Source organism: Neopelma chrysocephalum, unplaced genomic scaffold, assembly GCF_003984885.1.
Source record: "Neopelma chrysocephalum unplaced genomic scaffold, ASM398488v2 Primary Assembly neopelma1_84, whole genome shotgun sequence".
In the NCBI taxonomy this organism is placed as follows: domain Eukaryota; kingdom Metazoa; phylum Chordata; class Aves; order Passeriformes; family Pipridae; genus Neopelma; species Neopelma chrysocephalum.
In genome coordinates this window covers 11203087-11221131 of record NW_020897746.1, presented here as the reverse complement: position 1 = coordinate 11221131, position 18045 = coordinate 11203087, and the positions used below count along the sequence as shown (strand labels likewise).

The window sequence follows — 18045 nt, the reverse complement described above, 5'->3', positions numbered from 1 at the left end:
GTGCCATGTGGCCGGCGGTCCCGCGGGACCCCCGAGGGGCGGGAGGTGGGCGCCGGCGCAGGCACAGGCACAGGCACAGGCAGCCATCCGGTGAAAATCCGCATCCCTGTTATGCAACGGCGCTGATTTATTCATGCCTGAACCGGGCACTGGCCTAGAAATTAGCCCGGGCGATGCCGGGGAGGGGCCGGGGAGGTGACGGAGCACACGGAGCTCCAGGGCGGTGGTGGGAGCAGGGCCGGGCACACGGGACACCCCCGGGACTGTTCACCCCACAGTGGCAAACCCAGACAGGGCTCCAGGTCCTACACAGGGTCCACAGCCCCCTGGATGAGCAGGGAAGGGGCTGAGCCCCCTTCTCCCACACCAAATTTCCCAGAGCAGGAGCTGCCGGCACAGGCTCAGGATGGCCCATGTGGAGGCTGTGCAGGGTCAGAAGTGGAGCTCAGGAAACTCCTTGGAAAAGCAACAACAGCGGGAAGAAGCGCTGTGCCCAGGTTTTCCCGGGATGAGTGTTCCAGCCTGACCCAACAGGGAGAGGGGGACAGAGACTGGCATTGCCATGGTTCTGCTGAACAGGACCCAGGCACCCGCTGCCACTCGTACCCCCAGACACCCACAGCAAGGGAGCAGGGATAAGGGGTTTCCATGGGATGCCTTGGGATCACACGGTCCCCAGGAGCTGCAGCCAGGAGCCCACACCAGGACACAGTGCTGGGAAGTGGCTGAGCTCCTCTGCAGCTTCCTGTGGTGACAAAGGGTCCCCCTGTGGCTCCATGTGACCGTGGGGGCTCTGGCAGCGCTGCTGTGGGGCAGGGGGAGGCCCCAGCCAAGCACAGGGACAGATGGGAAACATCCCGGGACTCTGCTGAGCAAACATCTGCCGGCCACCAGCTCCAAGCCCTGGCTCTGGGGAGGGACCAGGACCAGGACCAGGACCAGGACCAGGCTATGGCTGAGCAGCTGCACATTTCCAGAGAGGAAACAGATGCCACCAGCCCAGCCCAGGCATTTCCCGGCCCTGTCAGGGGGTGCTGAGAGATTTGCAGGTAGCAGAGGCTGTGGGATCACATCCTGGCTCTGCCTTCCTCTGTTCTCCTGGATATGTCAGTTTAGAAGGGGAGGCAAGGTGCAGAGCAGGGAGCCAGGCACCCTCGGAGCAAGGGATGGGCTCGGGATGCAGGAGTGGGATAGGGAGGGTGGGAGTGGGCACAGACCTTGCAGAAGAGCCAGCGCTGGCACTGACATGCAGTTACAGAACCAGCTGTAGAAACCAGCACAGATTTATTGTCAGAACAAAACTCCCGAACATCCAAAGGCCACCAAGTGTCCTGGCATGGCCACGGCACCAGGACTGGGCTGTGGAGAACGAGGGCTGAGGGAGGGGAGAGCCTGACCCCGACCCCAGCCCCAGCAGCACCCCGGGGCACCCCGGCCCCGCTCCCTGCCCGGCAGGAGAGTCACTCCGTGGCCAGCTGCTGCCGCTGCTGCTCCAGGAGGGATTCCAGCAGGTTGGCTCTCTGCACGGCCGCCTGCAAGGGAGCACAGGGGGGAGCTCGTGGGGCCCGGCAGGGCCGGAGCCAGGGCCGGGGCTGGGGCCGCCCCACTCACCTCGTACTGCTTCCTCAGGCTGCTCACGCTCTCCTCCTTCCTCTGCACCGCCGACTTCACCCTGCATGGACACAGGGATGAGGACACCGGAGCCCAGCCCCAAACATCGGGCTGGGCCCTGGTCAGGGGGGCAATTTCAGCCCTGGGGAGTTCAGTCTCTCTCCCCCATCACAGGTCTCTAGTGAGAGCCACGGCAGAGCCCTCAGGAGCTGACAGTGATCCTGGCCAGGGCTCCTGCCGGGGATGAATGCAGATGGAGCTGTACTCCTGTGGCCCTGCTCCTGCACCACCCGGGCTCCCTCACCTCCTGTGAACCTCCTCCAGCTCCCGGTCCTTCTCCCGCACCAGCCTGTCCAGCTCCAGGCGCTGCCGGGCCCTCAGCTCCGCCATCTCCGCCTTCAGCTGCGTGTTCTCCTCCTCCATCCCCACCAGCTTGTCCACGAATTCCTGCAGGATCCCCTCAGTCAGGCCGCTGTGCTCCTGGGCCAGCTGGTCCTGCACCGGCATCCAGGCACAGGGCACCCCGGCTCTGCTCCTCGCCCACCTTCCGGATCTCCTCCACCTCCTGCTCCTTGTGCTTCAGCAGGCCCTGCAGACGGATGCTCTCCCCTTCCAGCTCTGCCAGCCGCCCCTTCAGCTCGTTGCAGCGCTCCTGCAGCTTCCGCTCCGACCGCTCCAGCTCCTGCAGCTCCACCTCGTACTTGTCCCGGATCCTCTTGATCCTATCGGGAGGAAGGACAGCCAGTCTGGATCATCCCAGCACTGCAGGGGTCATCCCAGCCCTATTAGTGCTGCGGGAGGGACTAGGGGACAGCAGCAAAGGGGGATCTGCCCCATGGGAGATCCAGGGCTGTTTCCTCAGGTAAGAGGCAAACTTCATCCCTGCAATCCACTCCTTTCTCTCCAGCTGCTCCAGAGCTCGCTGGAGAGATGTGCAGGGGACAGGGAAAGGGGACCAGCCTGCTGAGGACCCAGCACCTCCCTCCTTCCTCTCCCCCTCACCTGTTCTCCGCTGCCCTCTCACACTCCTCCTTGGCCAAGGATGTGTCGGCCTCCAGACGCTGGATCACCAGCTCGATCTCTTTGTCCCTCTCCTTCCTCATCTCCTCCCGCAGCTCCCGCTCCCGGGAGAGCAGCCAGGCTTCCTGGGGATAGAGATGGAAAACGTGGCCTCAATCCCTCTCAGAGCCCACAGGTGGCACCTTTGGACAAGGACAGCTCTTGCCATTACCTCCTTCTTCACGTAGTTGGCCTCCCAGGCCTGCTTCTCCATCTCCAGCTGGTCCTTCAGCACCTTCAGTTCTGTCTGTAAGAAGACAGGAAAACAACAGCTCAGCCCTGGCAGCATCCCACACCAGCTGGGAGCAGCCCCTGGCACTGCGGCGCAGGGCTCCACGGTACCAACACACACGGGGGATGAGGCTCGGCAGGATGGTGCCAGCACCCAAAACCAGCCACTCAGAGCCCAGAGGTGAGGGGAAACCAGACCTGGTGCCGCCTCTCCTGCTCCTCCCTGTCCTTGGCACTCTCCTCCCGCAGTGCCCGGCTGAGGGCCGAGCTGTTGGCCTCCAGCTGCCGCCGCAGCTCCTCCACCTCCGCACGCTGCCTGCACAGACACAGCTCCCAGCGTCCACACCAGCACTGGCCCTCTTGCCACGGGAGCCTGACCCAGGGAGCCCATCCCCACGGCTCTGGGGGTGCCCCCAGCCCTGAGCCCCCAGCCTGCTGACCTGGCCGCTTGCTGGCTCAGCCGCTCCTTCTCCTCGGCCACCTCGGCGTAGAGCCGGCGCCGCTGCTGCTCCAGCGCCTGCTCCTCCTGCTCCAGCTGCTGCTCACACCTGCGGGGCAGAGGCACCTCAGGGATGTGCCTTGGGGCCACCTCTCCGCCCTGCCCCATCCCACCCCCTCCACCATGCCGGAGGATGCTCCCGGCTCGGTGCCATCTCCCACCTCGGGCTGGTGGGAAGGGGCTGCTCCCCGTGGAGTTGCAAATATTGGGAAGCCACCAGCAGATCAGTGCCGGACACCACCCTGGAGCTGTGCCCCCCGACCCACCGCTGCCAGACACCGCCCCGGAGCTGTGCCCCCCGACCCACCGCTGCCAGACCCCACCCCGGGGCTGTGCCCCCCGACTCACCGCTGCCGGACCCGCTCCCGCTCCCGCTGGCTCTGCTCCTCCTTCTCCCTCTCCAGCAGCCCCCGCAGCTCCTCCGCCTGCCGCCCGTAGCGCTGGGCCGCCCTCTCGTCTGACTGCAGCAGCTCGGCCTCGTGCAGCAGCTTCAGCTTCCGGATGTCCTCACGGTGCTTGGCCATGAGCTTCTGGATCTCCGGCTCCAGCCCTGGGATGGCAGGAAGGACAGTCATGGCTTGGCCCCGGGGCTGCCTGAATCCCAGCCCCGGGGGCTGCGGGCACATGGACTCGGGAAGGGGCTGGTAGGAAAGGGGGATGAGCACGGAGGGGTGCTCTTGCCCTCTGGCACCTGCTCCACCAAAACCAGGGAGCAGAGACTGCCCTCACTGAGGAACTCTTCCCAAACTCTCCAGAACCAGCAGGACCCGACCCCAGCGCTGTCCCAGCTCCAGCCGCTGCCAAGGGAACCTGCCCGTACCTTTCACAGTGATTTCTTTGATCTTCTTGGTTTTCTCCTCGATCCACTTCTCCCGTCGGACTTTCTCGGTCGCACTCATCAGTTCCTTCAGTTTCTTAATCTCCTGTTTGGAAGCAAACGGGAAAAGTTCAGAGAGAAGCTGGGAGAGAAAACCCCCAGGAGCCTGGAAGCCGGGCTGTTGGGAAGGAAGCTGCAGGGAAGAGCAGAGGGCCAGGGCTGCACACGGACAATCACACAGCCCCGGCCAGGTGCCTTCATCCAGCCCAGAGAACCGGCCACACGCTCTCCCAGTGCATTCCCCTCTCTCCAGTGGGATGGTGGGAAGAGTAAAACCCTTGGGAAAACGCTCACTGGCCAAGACACAAGAGCAGGAGATGGAGAGGAGAGGGGAGCTGGGGGCTGCCGAGGGTCTCTGCATGCAGGGCAGCCCATCTGTCCCTGTGTGGTTGTGCTTTCCTCTCCAGCCTTCCCTCTCCCTGCCATGGAAGGACCTCTGGCAAGGGCTGGAGCAGGTCAGGGCACGAGAGCAGAGGGCAAGGCACAGAACAGAGCAAAGACCACGTTTACCTCACAAAAGGGGCCCAAAGTGCGCCAGACCTGGGGAGAAAGAAAGGAGGGGATGGAGAGAGAAGGGGAATCGTGGGGGAAAGAAGAGAGGCAAATCCACACTCCTGGCTCTGGGCAGTAGAGGACAGGAGCCTCCTGGGGAGCCAGAGCAAAGCTCTGTGGTGACAGGGACCTTCTGTGCACAGGAAAGGGCTCCTTGGAGTGACCAGGCCCCACCAAGGTGACAGAGACCGAGCTGCTCAGGGCAGAGTCCCCGTTTGAGCCAAACCAACCAGCTCTCCCACAGCACCAGGACACACATGTCCCCCCATCTTCCCTGTCCCCTCACCAGTTCATGCTGCTCCTGCATCTGGCTGATTTTCTGGCCGTACTTGTGGTCCACCTGTTTCAGCTCCACCACCACGGCCTCACACTTCTCACTCAGCACCTTCTTGTCATCGAGGAGCTGGGCAGGGCGAGGACAGGGCATCAGGCAGGTGCAGCCACCTCAGCCTCTGCCTTCAGAAGCTGGGCTGAGGCATTACCTGGTCGATGAAGGCCAGGTGCCTCTGGATAGCTGCCTCATACTGCTCCCTCTGCAGCCTGAGCTGGTGGCTGAGCTCCTGCTCGGTCTGTTTGACGTGTCGGTCCGTCAGTTCCCGCTGCTGAGTCTGTGGAGGGCAGGGAGGAAACAGCCACCAGACATTAGAGGGAGGAGTGACACCATTCCCAGCACATGTACAGGGAATAACTGCTGGATATGGAGGCACTGACAGGCCAGGGCAAGGAGGGACAGAGGCAAACAAACCCCTGGTGCTCACACCTCCCACCCCTGTCAGCAGCAACATCCCTGTGGGACAGAGGAGAAGGGAGTTCAGTCCAGGTCCTGACTAGAAGATCTTTAAGGTCCCTTCCAACCCAAACCACTCCATGATTCTACGAAATCAAGGGACAGTCCTGCTCAGAGCCCTGATCACGTGCTTCAAAGCCCCAGCCCCAAGAACCCCCTGCAAGGCTCCTGGCCCGGGCTGCCCTGCAGGCTGACGCACCAGGGCTGTCTGCAGCAGGCTGATGGCTCGCTTCTTCTCCTCCACTTCCAGCTTCAGCCTCATCATGGAGCTCGTCACCTCCGTGGCAACAGCCGACACCTGCTCCACGTGAGCCAGCTCCTCTTCCAAGAGGAAACTCTGCCACAGCAGAAGAAACATAATGAACAGGCGGTGGAACCACCTGGAATGAGGACAGGGAGAAGGGGGATGACTCCCACCAGGGTCCCAGCACCTCCCCAGCACGAGGACTCACCTCCCGCTGCGTGGCCGAGGCAGCTGACCTGGGCCTCTCCTGCTCTGACCTCTCCATCTCATCCAGGAAACTGATGATGCTTTGGAGTTTGGCCTCCGAGAGCAGGGCCCCGTCCTCGGGGACCCCCGGCGAGTGGTTCAGCTTCCCAAACTTCTCCAGGTTATCAGCAGTCAGGGAATTGGAGCTGGGCTCCTGCTGGGAATTCACCATGGTGAATGAGCACCCAGAGGAAAGCTCAGAGAAGGGGTGCTGGCTCTTCTCCATGGCCGGAGCCCAGTCCTCCCACTGGGCCCCAGTAACCAGCCTTGGCTAACCCTGCTCCCACCACAACCCTTGCTGCTTCTCCCACCAAGCCCTGATTGCACCAAACAAATCCTCCACCTCCAGACTCACTCCTTCACCTCCAAACTCCTCCATCAGCCCTTCTGAGCTCCCCCACCACCCTCCCCAGCGGTGACCCAGCTGTTTCTCACCAGGCAGCTGTTGCTGTCCGAGGCTGGACACACCACCCTCCTCCCTCAGCTCACCCTGTCCATCCAGGCGTGTCTGTCCTTCTTGAGGAGCTTGGGTGGGGGCAGCAGCTCTGGCTCCTCCTCCAGCAGCCGGAGCGTGTCCAGCAGCTCGTTGAGCGTGACCTTGGATGGGGCCCTGCTGCCAGCGGTCACCGCTGTCTCCAGGTCCTCGTTACCTGTCTCTCTGGAGCTCACATCCTAAGGGAGAACACACACCCCGCAGTGAGAGTTTTCCAGGTCTCCCCAAAAGCCAGCGAAGGTTCCAAAGCCGCCCTGGCAGAGCAGCTGGTGCCAGGAGCCCCAGGGGGCACAGCCAGACCCACCTGCAGCTTGTCCTCTGCCCCAGGGTCCTGCACGGGCACGGAGCCGAGGGCTGTGAGGCCGCTTCCTTCCGGATCCACAGCTGCCGGGTGGGAATGGGGCTCTGCAGGACCAGGCTGTTCTCAGGCACTCGCCACAACCAGCCCCTGGGAAGCAGCCCCCTGGAGCAAACAGCTCCTTTCCCCCACTCCCAAAGCCTTGGGGACGTGCCAGAGGGACTCACCGGCGTTGTTGGCTTTGGTGAGGCTGCCGGCCGGGCTGACGTTCCTGGCCGAGGCAGGTTTGACACCAGGCTTCTTCTTGGGGGCCCTCCTGCTCTCCTTCACCAGCACCAGCTCTTCTTCTGCCAAGCACTTCGTCTCCAAGGCCTTTTGGGCCCTTTTCTGGTGCAGCTCCTGCAGGGACAGAGGAGCCATGGGTGTCCTGAGGATTTGGGAAGGCACAAGCATGTGTTTGCAAGGCTGTGGCAGCGTTCTGCCATCCTCCAGCTGCTCACTGCTGTGTCTCCCCCAATACCCCCCCCGGTGGAACATGATTCCAATTAAGGCAAAGAGAATTTGGGGTTTAAAACATCTCCAGCTCTACTGCCAGCTCCCTGCAGCCTGTGCCAGCCCCATCTGCACCACCAGCTGCAAGAACAGGGTGACAATGACGTATTGCTTCCTGCCAAGGGGCACGGAGGGGAGCTTGGCTCCTGAGGAGGGTCCTGTTCCCAAGGCCTGCAAGTCCTTGGCCACTCCAAGGAGGCTGAAGTCTCCCTGTCTCAACATGGTCACCATTTTCCTGAGAACTAGATGGAAACCAGCACTGACTGCCTTCACAAGCTCGGGATGAGCTGCCAAGGCTTGGCAGGAGCGCAGCAGGAAACTGCTCTGTGGCACCTCCGTCTCCGGAGGGAGCATTCCACTTCCAGGGCTGGCTCCGATCCTGCCTCGTGCCAAGGCCCTGGAGATGCACAGAGGCCTCGCCAGATGTTGCCAACAAACACGGGCACACAGGCCACGACGGGCTCACCCCGTGCCCACCTGGATGGCCGCGCGCCGGGCCAGGCGCGCCTTCTCCTCTCGGATCTTCCGCCGCTCCTCATCCTTCCTCTCCTGCAAATCCAGGATATTCCCCTCCTCCATCCGCTGCTGCCTTTCCTTCCAGAGAGGAGGGTCGAAAATGTTAGGGAGAGCCCTGCACCACTCACCACTGAGAAGCAGGAGAGGGTACCCCCCCCGAAGTCACCCTATATCCAGGTTTTCCATCCTCCCAACCTGCCCTCTGCGCAGGTGAGGAGCCCTCGGAACAGCTCTGCTTTGGAGCAGCTCATTTTCTTTAGATACTCAGTGCAATTATTATTATTATATCATCTGGGTCTGCAACCACCAAGGAGATGAGGCTTAAAAATAGACTCTCACACGCCAGAGCGACGGCGCTTTTCGTTATTGGGATAAATAATTGAACAAAGAAACACAAATAGCTGCAGTGCCGTGTCAGTCTAATGAGCCATCTCGTTAGGGATTCATTAGGATGAGCTGAGATGGGGCATTCCTGGTCCAGACCATCGGAATTCAGGGAGATTTGTGCTGCTCCTGCCAGCACCTGCCTGATCCTGCAGGGGGGACTGGGGGAACAGAGCTATGTGGTGCTGAGCCCCTGGGCCTGAGCTCCTGCTGGAAGCAAAGCCAGGCTCTCCCTGGACACAGCCAGCACAGCCCTGTGGGGACAGGACCCTCCATGGCTCTCTGGACCATGAGGGACTGGCTGGATGCAAAGCCAGACCCCCCTCGACTCCCACAGCCCTGATCTGGTCACTGAAGGGACCCAAATCCCCACTGATGTGGCGAGTGGGACAGGAGTGTTAGAGGGGTCTGGGCTACAGGGCAGAGGACAGGATCGACTTCCCTTTTGGAAGCCACCAGAACATGACCAATCTCCCTTCTGGAAGCCACCAGGACAGGACCAACCTCCCTCTTGGCGGCCATCAGGCGCCCCAGAGCTGCTGCTGCCGTCCTGTGCCGCTGCGAGTGCCGGCGGTACCAGCGCTGGATGGTGACAGCAGCCAGGTTCACCTGCTGGATGAACCTGTGGGCACAGGGAGGGAGGGTCAGCACAGCCCCAGGGCATCCCTGGGCAGCACCGACCCCTCTGGCCACAGCAGAGCAAAGGTGGCTCATCCACAGCACCAGGATTTCTGTCCCCTCGCCCCCCAAATCAACAAGGCCTTTGTTCCCAGACTGACTTTTGGGGCGGAAGGAACTGTGCCTTTGATGACACCCCAAAGCACAGAGCCAAGCCACAGGGAGGGTGAATCAGTTGCTAAGAGGGGCCCTTCCCCAATCTGAAGCCCCAATGGACAGGAATGAGCTCTGCTGGAGCTCCTCACACCGCCTGGCACCGTCCTCCTGCCTCTCCCCTCACCTCTCAGCCTCCTCCTCGGTCACCTCCCTCCTCCTGGGAGCGCTGCTGCTGCTGCTGCTGCTGTTGTTGTTGCGGGTCACGATGTTGTTGCTGGAGAAATTCTTCTGAGACTTGGCGAAGCTGCTGCCGCCGCCGCCCTCCCCGTCCTCGTTCGAGGTCGCTTTCACAACGTTGCTGGGACAGAAGGTGAAGCTGCTCAGCCCCATCCTGTGTCCCCACACGGACACACGACCCTGGGGCCAGCCTGGCACTGAGCCAGGGCCCCCCACCACACTCACTTGAGGGAACTGGGAGCCTGGTTGGAGCTCTTGGGCGCGGGGCCCTTCTCGGCCGTGGAGTAGTTGTTGTGCACCATGGTGGTGACGCAGTTCCCCATCGCGCCCTTGTTGCTCCTTGCGTGGAGAGAAGAGAACAGGAGCGTCAGGACCAGCGCCCTCCCCTCTCCAGGTGCTTTCCCAGTGCAGTTCCTCCCCCCCTCAGCCCCAGCAGCCCCTCTCCTACCTGTTGTTGGCAGTGAAGTTGGCAGCCAGCAGCACAGTGGCCTCCTTCCTCCTCATGCCTGGGGGTGGCTCCAGGCCGTGGGAGCCGGAGGGGCCTGGGAATGCCCGGGGCTGGTCATCCTGCCATGGAGTCAGCAGGAATAAGTGCCAGCAAGCACCAAACCCCCCTCCTCAAACACCCCCAGGAGCACAGAGCCAACCCAGCCCCCCCACCCCCCCCCCGAGCCCGCTGTCCTCACCAGGATGTTCCACGTGGTTTTCTTTTCCGAGGAAGTTTTGCTCAGACTTGCCAGTTTCTTTCTTCCTCCTGCACCACTCTCGAAGAAGGCCAGGAAGTCTCCTGTCTGCTCCGAGCTTTAGCCAGACCCAGGGAAGGCAGAGAGGAGAGAACAGGGGTTCTGGGATAACTCACAGCCACAGACTGACCGTGCAGGGCATTTGGATATACTCCAGTGGGACACGGGGGAGAAAAAGGGCTGGAGAATCTTTACACAGCCAAAAATATCTATGAACAACTCATTTTTACACAGAGCTTTGGGTTCCAGGGTGGTGTGTAGTGATAGGGATGAGCACAAACCAACAGGAGAATAGAAAATCCCGATTTGGAGCACACTGGGGAGAGAGGGAGAATTTTTGTCTCCTCACACAGCCCAGGCACAGCCTGGAGAATCCATGAGGGGCTGTTGGAATAGAGCAGTCCTGTCCCTTGGAATTAATGGAGTGGGTTTTGTGACAGCCACAGAAACACACTTCATTTCCCAAAACAGAAATCCTTCCCCATGAGGGTGGGGAGGCCCTGGCACAGGTTGCCCAGAGAAGTTGTGGCTGCCCCATCCCTGGAAGTGTCCAAGGCCGGGCTGGATGGGGCTTGGAGCAACCTGGGCTAGTGGGAGGTGACCCTGCCCATGGCAGGGGGTGGGACTGGATGAGCTTTAAGGTCCCTTCTAACCCAAACCATTCCATGATTCTATAAAATCCTAAACAAGGGAGCTCCCATCCAAAAAAACAACCAAATAAAGCCCAGACCTTGGTTTTCCAAGGCCAGGTTTTTACGCCTGATGCGCGTGATGGAGCTCGATGCACATTTTGGAACGGCTCTGGTTCCCCCCCAGGCCCAGGGAGGTCGGACACACCCCAGGACAGACAGACACGAGTCCCTGGCTGGGCTGTACCTGTGTGCACTGTTCACCCGCTGGTTCACCTGGGTGGTGCTGTTGGACCTGCGCAGGTTGTTCATGGCCCGGGGTCCCGCATCCTCCTGCGGAGCACAGGGATCAATCCAGCAGCCATGCCCAGGGGGAGCACAGGCAGGTTCCCTGGCAAGTCAGCCAGCCCAAAATAGGCAGTGGTGTTCCCCTCACCCCCCTCACACAGCCCGGACACGGAGTTCCCGCTCTCCCAGGGCTGCCAAGCTCTCCTTGAGGAGCGGGCAATGACACCTCGCTCCGGCGCTGCTGAGCCAGCAGGAACACGTTCCTTAGCACGAGCTCCCAGGAACGAGGGCACGGGAATGCTGCCAAGGGATTACTCAGCACAGAGCACAGACTCCTCACTGCTGGATCCCCACAGAGCCCAGCAAGTACCTGGGGCTTGTTCCCTCTGTGGAACCCCCCACTCAGCGAGACCCCAGCACGGCAGGAACGGGGTGCTCAGCGAGGGGCAGGGTGGGCCTGAAATCCCAGCAGGAGATTGCAGGGAATCAGGAGTTTCCAGCTGGAAACTGGTGCAGGGAGGCGAAGGGAAGGGAAAGCAGGGAAGCCTGATGCTCCCTGGTTGCTTTCCTGCCCATTTGAAAGCCCCGGGCACAGACCCATGAGCAGCGATCCCGCGGACGGTGCCGCGCCAGAGCCGGGCGGGCGGTGGGGGAACCACACTGAGAGGGATGTGAGTGTGCACGGAGACATCCCACAGCCCAGGCACACCCTCCCTGCCCCTGGCACGGCGGGGATGAAGCACTGGGGGCTCACCAGAGCGTTCCTCTTGGGTTTGCCGTCGGCGGTGACGGACACAGAGCGCGCCACGAGCCTGGCGGGGGAGGCGCTGCCGGGGCGGCGGGACAGCGGCGCAGGGAGCCCCGTCAGCACCAGGTCGGCGACGCCGGAGCCCTGCACGGAGGAGCAGCTGCGGGTGCTCTTCATGCTGGAGCACAACGGAGGGGCCCTGCAAGCACAGAGCAGAGAGTGAAGGCACAGGAGCATCCAGGGGCTCCAGCTCCCGCAAGCGCCGGCGCAGAGCTGGAACCGCTCCCACGCGGGACAGGACACCTTCCTCCGTGTTCCCACTGCCAAACAACACCCAGCACAGGCCTGGAGAGGCTCCAGGTGAACTCCTCAGTGCCTTCACCCCACATTCCCGCTGTCCCATGTCCGGCTGATCCGTTTATGGGACGGGATCCCAGCACAGGACCACAGGAGAGGAGAAGAGCCCCGCTCCCCATCCACCCTACACAGACCGTGGCTGCCACGGGAGCACCTGGGGAGGTTCAGCTCAACCTGCATCAGGCAGAGACACTGAGGAACCACCTGGGCAGCTCCCAGGGATCCTCCCAATCCCTGCCAAGCAGCCTCCAGGGGGGCACAGGGAGGGCTGAGCCCCCTCCCAGCTAGAGGGGCAGTACATCCCCCCCTCTTCATCCCCCATCCCCAGTGCTGAGCCAGAAGCTGCCACTGTTCCAGGCAAACACCACATCACTTTATTTCTTTGTATTTATTACCCAAACTGCCCCCAAACCCTAAACCCCCAAATCCTAAACCCTCTCCCTCTGCAGCCCTGGATTCCAACCCCCCCAGGCTCCACCACAGCCTTTGGCAACGCTTCGGGCTCCACAACGCAGGGAAACAAACGGCTCTCATGGAAACCACCGGGCTCACAGTGGGAAAACAGGGCTCAGGCCCAGAGCACAGGCCCAGCACACCCACTCAGAGCCCCCCGGGCCCCCCAGCCCAGCACCCCAAGCCCCTGAGGCCCAGACTCCCCAGGCCTGAAGACCCAGGCCCCACACGGCCCCCCTCAGGACCCAGGTGCAAGCCCTGGTCCCTAAGTTCCCAAATCCCTGATCCCCTCAGGATCACCTTGGTCCCAAGCCCCAGCTTCGAAGCTCCCACAACCCTGAACCCCCCAAGATTCCCCCATTCCCAAGGCCCAGGACCCCCCAGGACCCCATCCTAGGTCACAAAGTTCGAGTCCAAGCCTCCAATAGGTCCCAACCCTCTGGGACCCCTGAGGCTCAGACCCCTCCCTGGGACCCCAGAACACCCAGCCCGGAGCCCCATGACCCACTCTTCCACATCCTCAGACCCCCAAGGCCCAGAACCCCCAGCTCCAAAGCCCCAGGCCCCCCAGGCCCAGACCCCTCCCAGGAGCCCCCAGGACACGCAGCCCCGAAGCCCCAGATCCCCAAGAGACCCCCAAATTCCACGTCCCCAAACCTCAAGCCCCCGCAAGCCCCAGACCTTTCCAGTACCCTCCAATTCCCAAACCCCAGACCCCAGCCCAGATCCGCACCCCTCCAAGCCCCCAAACCCCCAAGCCCCCCATCCCCACACGCCCACAGCGATGGGCTACACGCACCCACAAGCGAACGAGTCCCCCCGGGGCGGACGCGGAGGGTGAGACAGGGGGTCAGGGCCGGGGCGAACGCCTCACCCGAGGCCGTGTCCCTGTCCCCGTCCCGGCCCCCCCCAGACCCTCCCGGCCGCCATTAACTCCCCCAGCCCCTCACCTACGGCCGAGTCCGGCCACGCCCACAGGGTGGGGCCTGCGGCCAGCGGCCAATGGCGAGGGAGTGCGGGAGCGGAGATAGAAACGGGATTGGCTGAGGCGGGGAAAGGGGCGGGAGAACGAAGAGAGGCGGAGCTTGGGGAAGAAGCCAATAAGGTGAGAGAAGGGCGGGGCTACGGGGAAGGGGCGGGTCCTCGAGAGGGCGGGGTTTGATCCACGTGGGCGGGGGGACAGTGATGGGGTTATTGGGGGGAAAAATGGGGCTTTTGGGCTATTAGGGGGCTGTGGGGCAGGAGGAGACCTGTGGGGCTACTGGGGGCCATGGGGAGCTGTGGGGAAGGGGGGACTGTGGCCCCAGGCAGGGAGCTGTGGGATTAATGGGGGGCTGTGGGCAGGGGAGAGCCGTGGGGCTGTTGGGGTTTGTGGGGTGATGGGGGGCTGTGGGGCAGGGAGGGCCGTTGCGGAGGGGAGAGACACGGGCAGGGCTCCAGCAGTGGCGCAGGAAGAAGTCACACATTCCCAGACCCGAGGAGGGGTTTATTGGTGGGTCCCAGCCCCACGGGGACGGCACCTTCGCCCACCTCAGCCCTACAGAGCCTGGGTTGGAGCTGGGGCCGGGCAGGGTCACCCCATGGCCGTGCCAGGGTCCCCAGAACACCCCCAGCCCCAGGGGGTCCTGGGCTCCTCTCCAGCCCAGAGGAGAGAGAGGTGCCATGGCCAGGCCCCTCCGCCCACCCTGAACACCAGGGACAGGGCCCTGGTCACCTGATGGAAGCCCCACGACCCCCAAGGGACCCTTTCACACCCCGTGTCCCCCTGAGGGACTGGGACACCACAGGCCCCGCAGGGAGGGGGGCACAGCCCCCACAGCCCCCGGGACCCCACAGCAGCTACATGTTGAGGAAGGCGAAGGCCGAGGGCTGCCGGGGGCCCTCCGTGTCCGTCCCCGTGTCCGTGCCCGTGTCCTGGGGCTGGGGCAGCGTCTGTGGCTGTGCCGATGGTGACTCTGGCCGGATTACGGCACCAGGACGGGCCACCAGCTCCATCCCAGCGAACAGGGACAGCCCCGGGGCTGCCGTGTCCCCCCCAAGCCCGATCCCCCTGCCCTGCTGGCAGGGACACGGCGGCACCGCGGCCCCGGGGGGCTCCGCTCCCGCCCCCAGCTCCTCACCGGGGGCTGGGGGGGCTGCAGGGGCTGGGCTCAGTGGGGTCAGGATGCTCTCTCCGGCCAGGGCCGGGATGTCCATCAGCAGGTCCCCGGCCGAGCCCGCCGGGGGGGCTGGGGGTAGGCGGGGGGCCTTCGGGGAGGGCTGGGCCCGGCACAGGGCCTCGAACTGCCGCAGCATCTGCGGGAGGAGTGGGAGGGGCCGGGGTGAGAGCGGCACCGGGACAGGGGCCTGGCCACCCTGTTCCCAGGCAGAGGGACTGTCCCCAGTGTCCCCTCACAGGGCTCAGAGGGAGCATCACCCCGCCTGGGCTCCCTGCTCCCAGGAGAGGCTGCCGATCCCACTGCTCTGGGACATGCACAGAGCCATCCCCAAGAGCTCTGTGTCCCCAAGGACTGGGAAGTTGGTCCCAGGAGCCCCCCCCCGCCCTGGGATTGGGCACAGGGATGTCCCCAGAGTCACCTTGGTTGCCCGGTTGGCCACGGGCCCGGGGATGCCTTGGCTGAGCTGTTGCAGGTGCTCCTGGGTCACGGTGAGGATCTGCTCCGGGGAGAGCAGGTCGGAGCAGCTGAGGGCGGAGAGGGCAGACAGGGATCTCTGCAGAAAAGGGGATCGTGGCTGAGCCAGGCACCCCCCAGACCCCACAGCCCCCCTGGGGGAGACACCCTGTGCTCACCATGCGGACGCTGTCTCTGTAATCCTCCAGAGCCCGGTCCAGCAGCTCCAGCACCACCTCACAGTTCAGGAGCCCACACCTGGACAGGGAGGGGGGTCACGGCCACCCACAGCCCCTCCCCACCATGGGGGTCCAGGCCCAGGCAGGGGGGTGGGAAGGGCTCAGGTTGTCCCCAGAAGCCCCCACTTCCAACACTTACTCCTTGAGGAAGTGCTGAGTCTCCTCCCTGGTGAGGAAGACCCTGGCCCCACGCGTCAGCCCCGACACCAGGCTCACCTCCCGCCGGCAGTCACCGGGGCTGTCAGCGTCCACCCTGCTGGGGACATGCCTGCTGGGCACAGGGGACACCTGCTCCCCCCTTCTGGGGTCCGACACAGACCCAGCACCCCCCAGGGGCCAGGGACCCCCCCACCCCTGAGCAGCTCTGCCCACTCAGGGCTGGGAGGCCAAACATCCCAGGAGGAACAGCCGGCAGCACCAGGGCAGCGTTCCTGGGGATGCCCCTCGGACAGTGCCAGGGGCAGGGCAGCCCCCCGGGATGACCCTGGGGACCCGGGAGCCCCCGGGGCCCCTCTCACCTGTCGGTGCCGTGGCTCAGCTCCCGGCTGGCCCCGGAGTGGCTGTCGCTGCCGGATTTGCTGCCCGAGTCCGAGGCTCGGCTCCGCTCGTGTCCCTGCGAGGATTCCCGGGAGCTGTGCCCGCTGTCCGCCTCCTCCCAGCCGCCCCCGGCCAGCCCGGGCTGGTGGCTCACTGTGGGGACAGCAGTGCTGAGCTGGGGTCCCCAAAGCCCCCCGGGGTGGGTGGGGACCCCCCAGCCCCCCGGCAGGACCCACCTCGGGACCCACGGGGGGCGGGGGGCAGTGGGGCTGGTGGGGCCGGGCTGCCCGCAGGGGAGGGGGCTCGGACGGGCTCGTAGGTGTCCTCAGGGAGGTCCCCCCGAGGCCGCCGGGGCCCCCCCGGCGCTGGGAGCACGGCCTGGGCCACGGCCTCGGCCGCTCGCTGGAGGCTGCTCAGCAGGGCCTCCCCGGTGGAAGCTGCAGAGAGGTTGGGATGTGAGAGAATCCCGGGCTGCCAGGCTGGGGAACGGGGGTGAGGGAACCCTGGGAGCTCCGGGGACACAGCACAAAGAGCCCCCCAGGGCCCTGTCACAGCCCCAGGGAGGGAAGGGCCCAGACAGGACTCACCGGGGCCGCTTCTGTCACCGCTGAAGCCGAATCCCTGCAGGGACCCACAGGGGCTGGGACTGGAGCCCATCCCTGGGGACACACAGGGAACACTCAGCACTCGAGGTCCCCCTTGGGTGCAGTTCTTCCCCCTGGGGGTGCTGGGGGGCTGCACTCACCGGCGGGGGCCGAGGGCCGGGCGGGCAGTGCCAGGGACTGCGGCAGCGGCACATCCGAGAAGAGAACGCTGGCCAGGTCCTGGGGGATTGGAGAGGGAGGGAGGAGTGTGGGCAGCACTGGGGACCCCCAGGGAGGGGTTGGGGGCTGCCGTGCCCCCCCAGCACCCACCTGTGCAGCCGCCCGCACCTTCTGGTTCAGGCTGTTGCCGTGCAGGGGGTCGGGGGGCCCGGAGAACACTGCGGACACACAGGGGGGAGGGATGGGGGACGCTCCTGGGCAGGGCAGGACCTTGCTGCTGGTGCAGCCCCCGCAGCAGGAGCCTGCTGGGGTCTCCAGGCCCACGTGGGGCCGTGCCCCCTGCCCCGAGCCCCCCCAGCCCAGCCCGTTACCCGCAGCCTCGCGGATGAAGCCCGCGTTCCTCTTCAGCTGCAGCACAAACTGGGGGGAGCCCTGGGAGCAGGTGTGCAGCAGGATCTTCAGCACCTGGCCCGGGGCACGAGGCAAGGTCAGGGGTGCTCCTCCAGCCCCCTGGAGCAGGGGGGGGTCCAGCCCGTCACCTGCCAGTGCCCCTGGCACGGACCCACCTTCAGCTTGACGTGGCAGGAGCTGCTCTGCAGCCGTGTGAGGAGGTGCTCCAGCAGGCACTGGCTGCTCCCGGGGGACTCGTGGGAGATCTCTGGGGGGATGTTAGGGATCCTGCGCCCCCCAGCCGGGATCAGGGGGCACCAGCAGCCCCCTGGGATGCCAGGAATTCGCCCCCTCCATGGAATCCCAGCCAGGGCCCGCGGCACTGTGGCTGCCCCCACCCAGCCCCACAGGCCTCCTGTGCCCACCACGGCCTGGGGCAGCCCCGGGACCCCCTCCAGTGCCCAGGGACCCCCCACCTGCCCCGGGGATCCCCCCCCACCATAGAACCAGCCCCAGGCCCCCGAAAGGATACTGGCGATCTCCTCGAACAGGTAGCCGGGGCACGGGGTGTCGTCGTCGGCCGTGCCCCGCAGCAGCACCGGCAGCTGCGGAAGGAGGGGGCGACGTGAGAAGGGCCAGGCCCGACCCCGGGGAGGGCTGGACCACGGCCCCGGCTGAGGCTCCGGGGCAGGCCCGGCCCCGCCGGGGCTGTGTGAGGCCGCTGTAGAAGCGAGGTGGGGGTGCGCGGCCATGACGTCACGCGTGTGGAGTGACGTCACGGCCCAGGCAGCCTTCCCGACCCCCAAATCCCCCCGTTCTTACCCGGCTCAGGAAACTCAGCCGGTCCCGCAGCGGCGCCGCCATGACACTGCCCGCACCGCCCTGCCCAGCCCCGCGGCGGCGTCATGGCCCCGCCTCCCGGAAG

The 18045-nt window shown here is 64.6% G+C and overlaps 2 protein-coding genes across 11 annotated transcripts; both read right to left on the bottom strand.

Annotated features, from left to right (window-relative positions):
• Positions 1 to 1265: 1265 nt before the first annotated feature.
• Positions 1266 to 14759, bottom strand: CEP131 (centrosomal protein 131). 6 transcript variants are annotated; one of them, XM_027691734.1, is made up of 27 exons: positions 14699 to 14759; positions 11775 to 11967; positions 10980 to 11065; positions 10047 to 10161; positions 9809 to 9927; positions 9586 to 9699; positions 9308 to 9481; positions 8854 to 8971; positions 7927 to 8043; positions 7125 to 7296; positions 6904 to 7004; positions 6596 to 6778; positions 6069 to 6263; positions 5816 to 5953; positions 5312 to 5437; positions 5116 to 5232; positions 4788 to 4817; positions 4221 to 4323; positions 3749 to 3950; positions 3342 to 3449; positions 3100 to 3217; positions 2843 to 2917; positions 2614 to 2756; positions 2156 to 2333; positions 1916 to 2058; positions 1612 to 1672; positions 1266 to 1532 (listed from the first exon to the last, which is right to left on the bottom strand). In XM_027691734.1, exons 2-27 carry the CDS (start codon positions 11943 to 11945, stop codon positions 1461 to 1463), a joined length of 3279 nt encoding a protein of 1092 aa, XP_027547535.1. In that variant the 5' UTR covers positions 11946 to 11967; positions 14699 to 14759; the 3' UTR covers positions 1266 to 1460. The 6 variants fall into 6 exon arrangements, with proteins under 6 accessions (XP_027547535.1, XP_027547534.1, XP_027547533.1 ...); XM_027691733.1 differs by lacking the exon at positions 14699 to 14759 and adding an exon at positions 13529 to 13562; XM_027691732.1 differs by lacking the exon at positions 14699 to 14759 and adding an exon at positions 13378 to 13535.
• Positions 14052 to 18033, bottom strand: TEPSIN (TEPSIN, adaptor related protein complex 4 accessory protein). 5 transcript variants are annotated; one of them, XM_027691742.1, is made up of 13 exons: positions 17943 to 18033; positions 17653 to 17725; positions 17297 to 17388; positions 17102 to 17195; positions 16881 to 16948; positions 16712 to 16790; positions 16554 to 16625; positions 16203 to 16403; positions 15948 to 16119; positions 15569 to 15685; positions 15370 to 15448; positions 15156 to 15290; positions 14052 to 14873 (listed from the first exon to the last, which is right to left on the bottom strand). In XM_027691742.1, the coding sequence occupies exons 1-13, from the start codon at positions 17982 to 17984 to the stop codon at positions 14418 to 14420; spliced, it is 1680 nt and encodes a 559-aa protein (XP_027547543.1). In that variant the 5' UTR covers positions 17985 to 18033; the 3' UTR covers positions 14052 to 14417. The 5 variants fall into 5 exon arrangements, with proteins under 5 accessions (XP_027547543.1, XP_027547544.1, XP_027547540.1 ...); XM_027691743.1 differs by having other exon boundaries at positions 15569 to 15682; XM_027691739.1 differs by having other exon boundaries at positions 17297 to 17725.
• Positions 18034 to 18045: the final 12 nt, after the last annotated feature.

Bases quoted from the DNA above. Each gene is read 5' to 3' on its own strand.
- TEPSIN (XM_027691739.1), bottom strand. From the start codon at position 17,984: ATGGCGGCGCCGCTGCGGGACCGGCTGAGTTTCCTGAGCCGG. The intron at 17,726-17,942 runs GTAAGAACGGGG...CTCCTTCCGCAG, and splicing joins GGCTGAGTTTCCTGAGCCGG to CTGCCGGTGCTGCTGCGGGG. The intron at 16,404-16,553 runs GTGAGTCCTGTC...ACCTCTCTGCAG, and splicing joins CGGTGACAGAAGCGGCCCCG to CTTCCACCGGGGAGGCCCTG.
- CEP131 (XM_027691734.1), bottom strand. From the start codon at position 11,945: ATGAAGAGCACCCGCAGCTGCTCCTCCGTGCAGGGCTCCGGCGTCGCC. The intron at 7,297-7,926 runs GTGGGCACGGGG...CTGTCCCTGCAG, and splicing joins CCCGGCGCGCGGCCATCCAG to GAGCTGCACCAGAAAAGGGC. The intron at 2,757-2,842 runs GTAATGGCAAGA...CTCTATCCCCAG, and splicing joins CCAACTACGTGAAGAAGGAG to GAAGCCTGGCTGCTCTCCCG.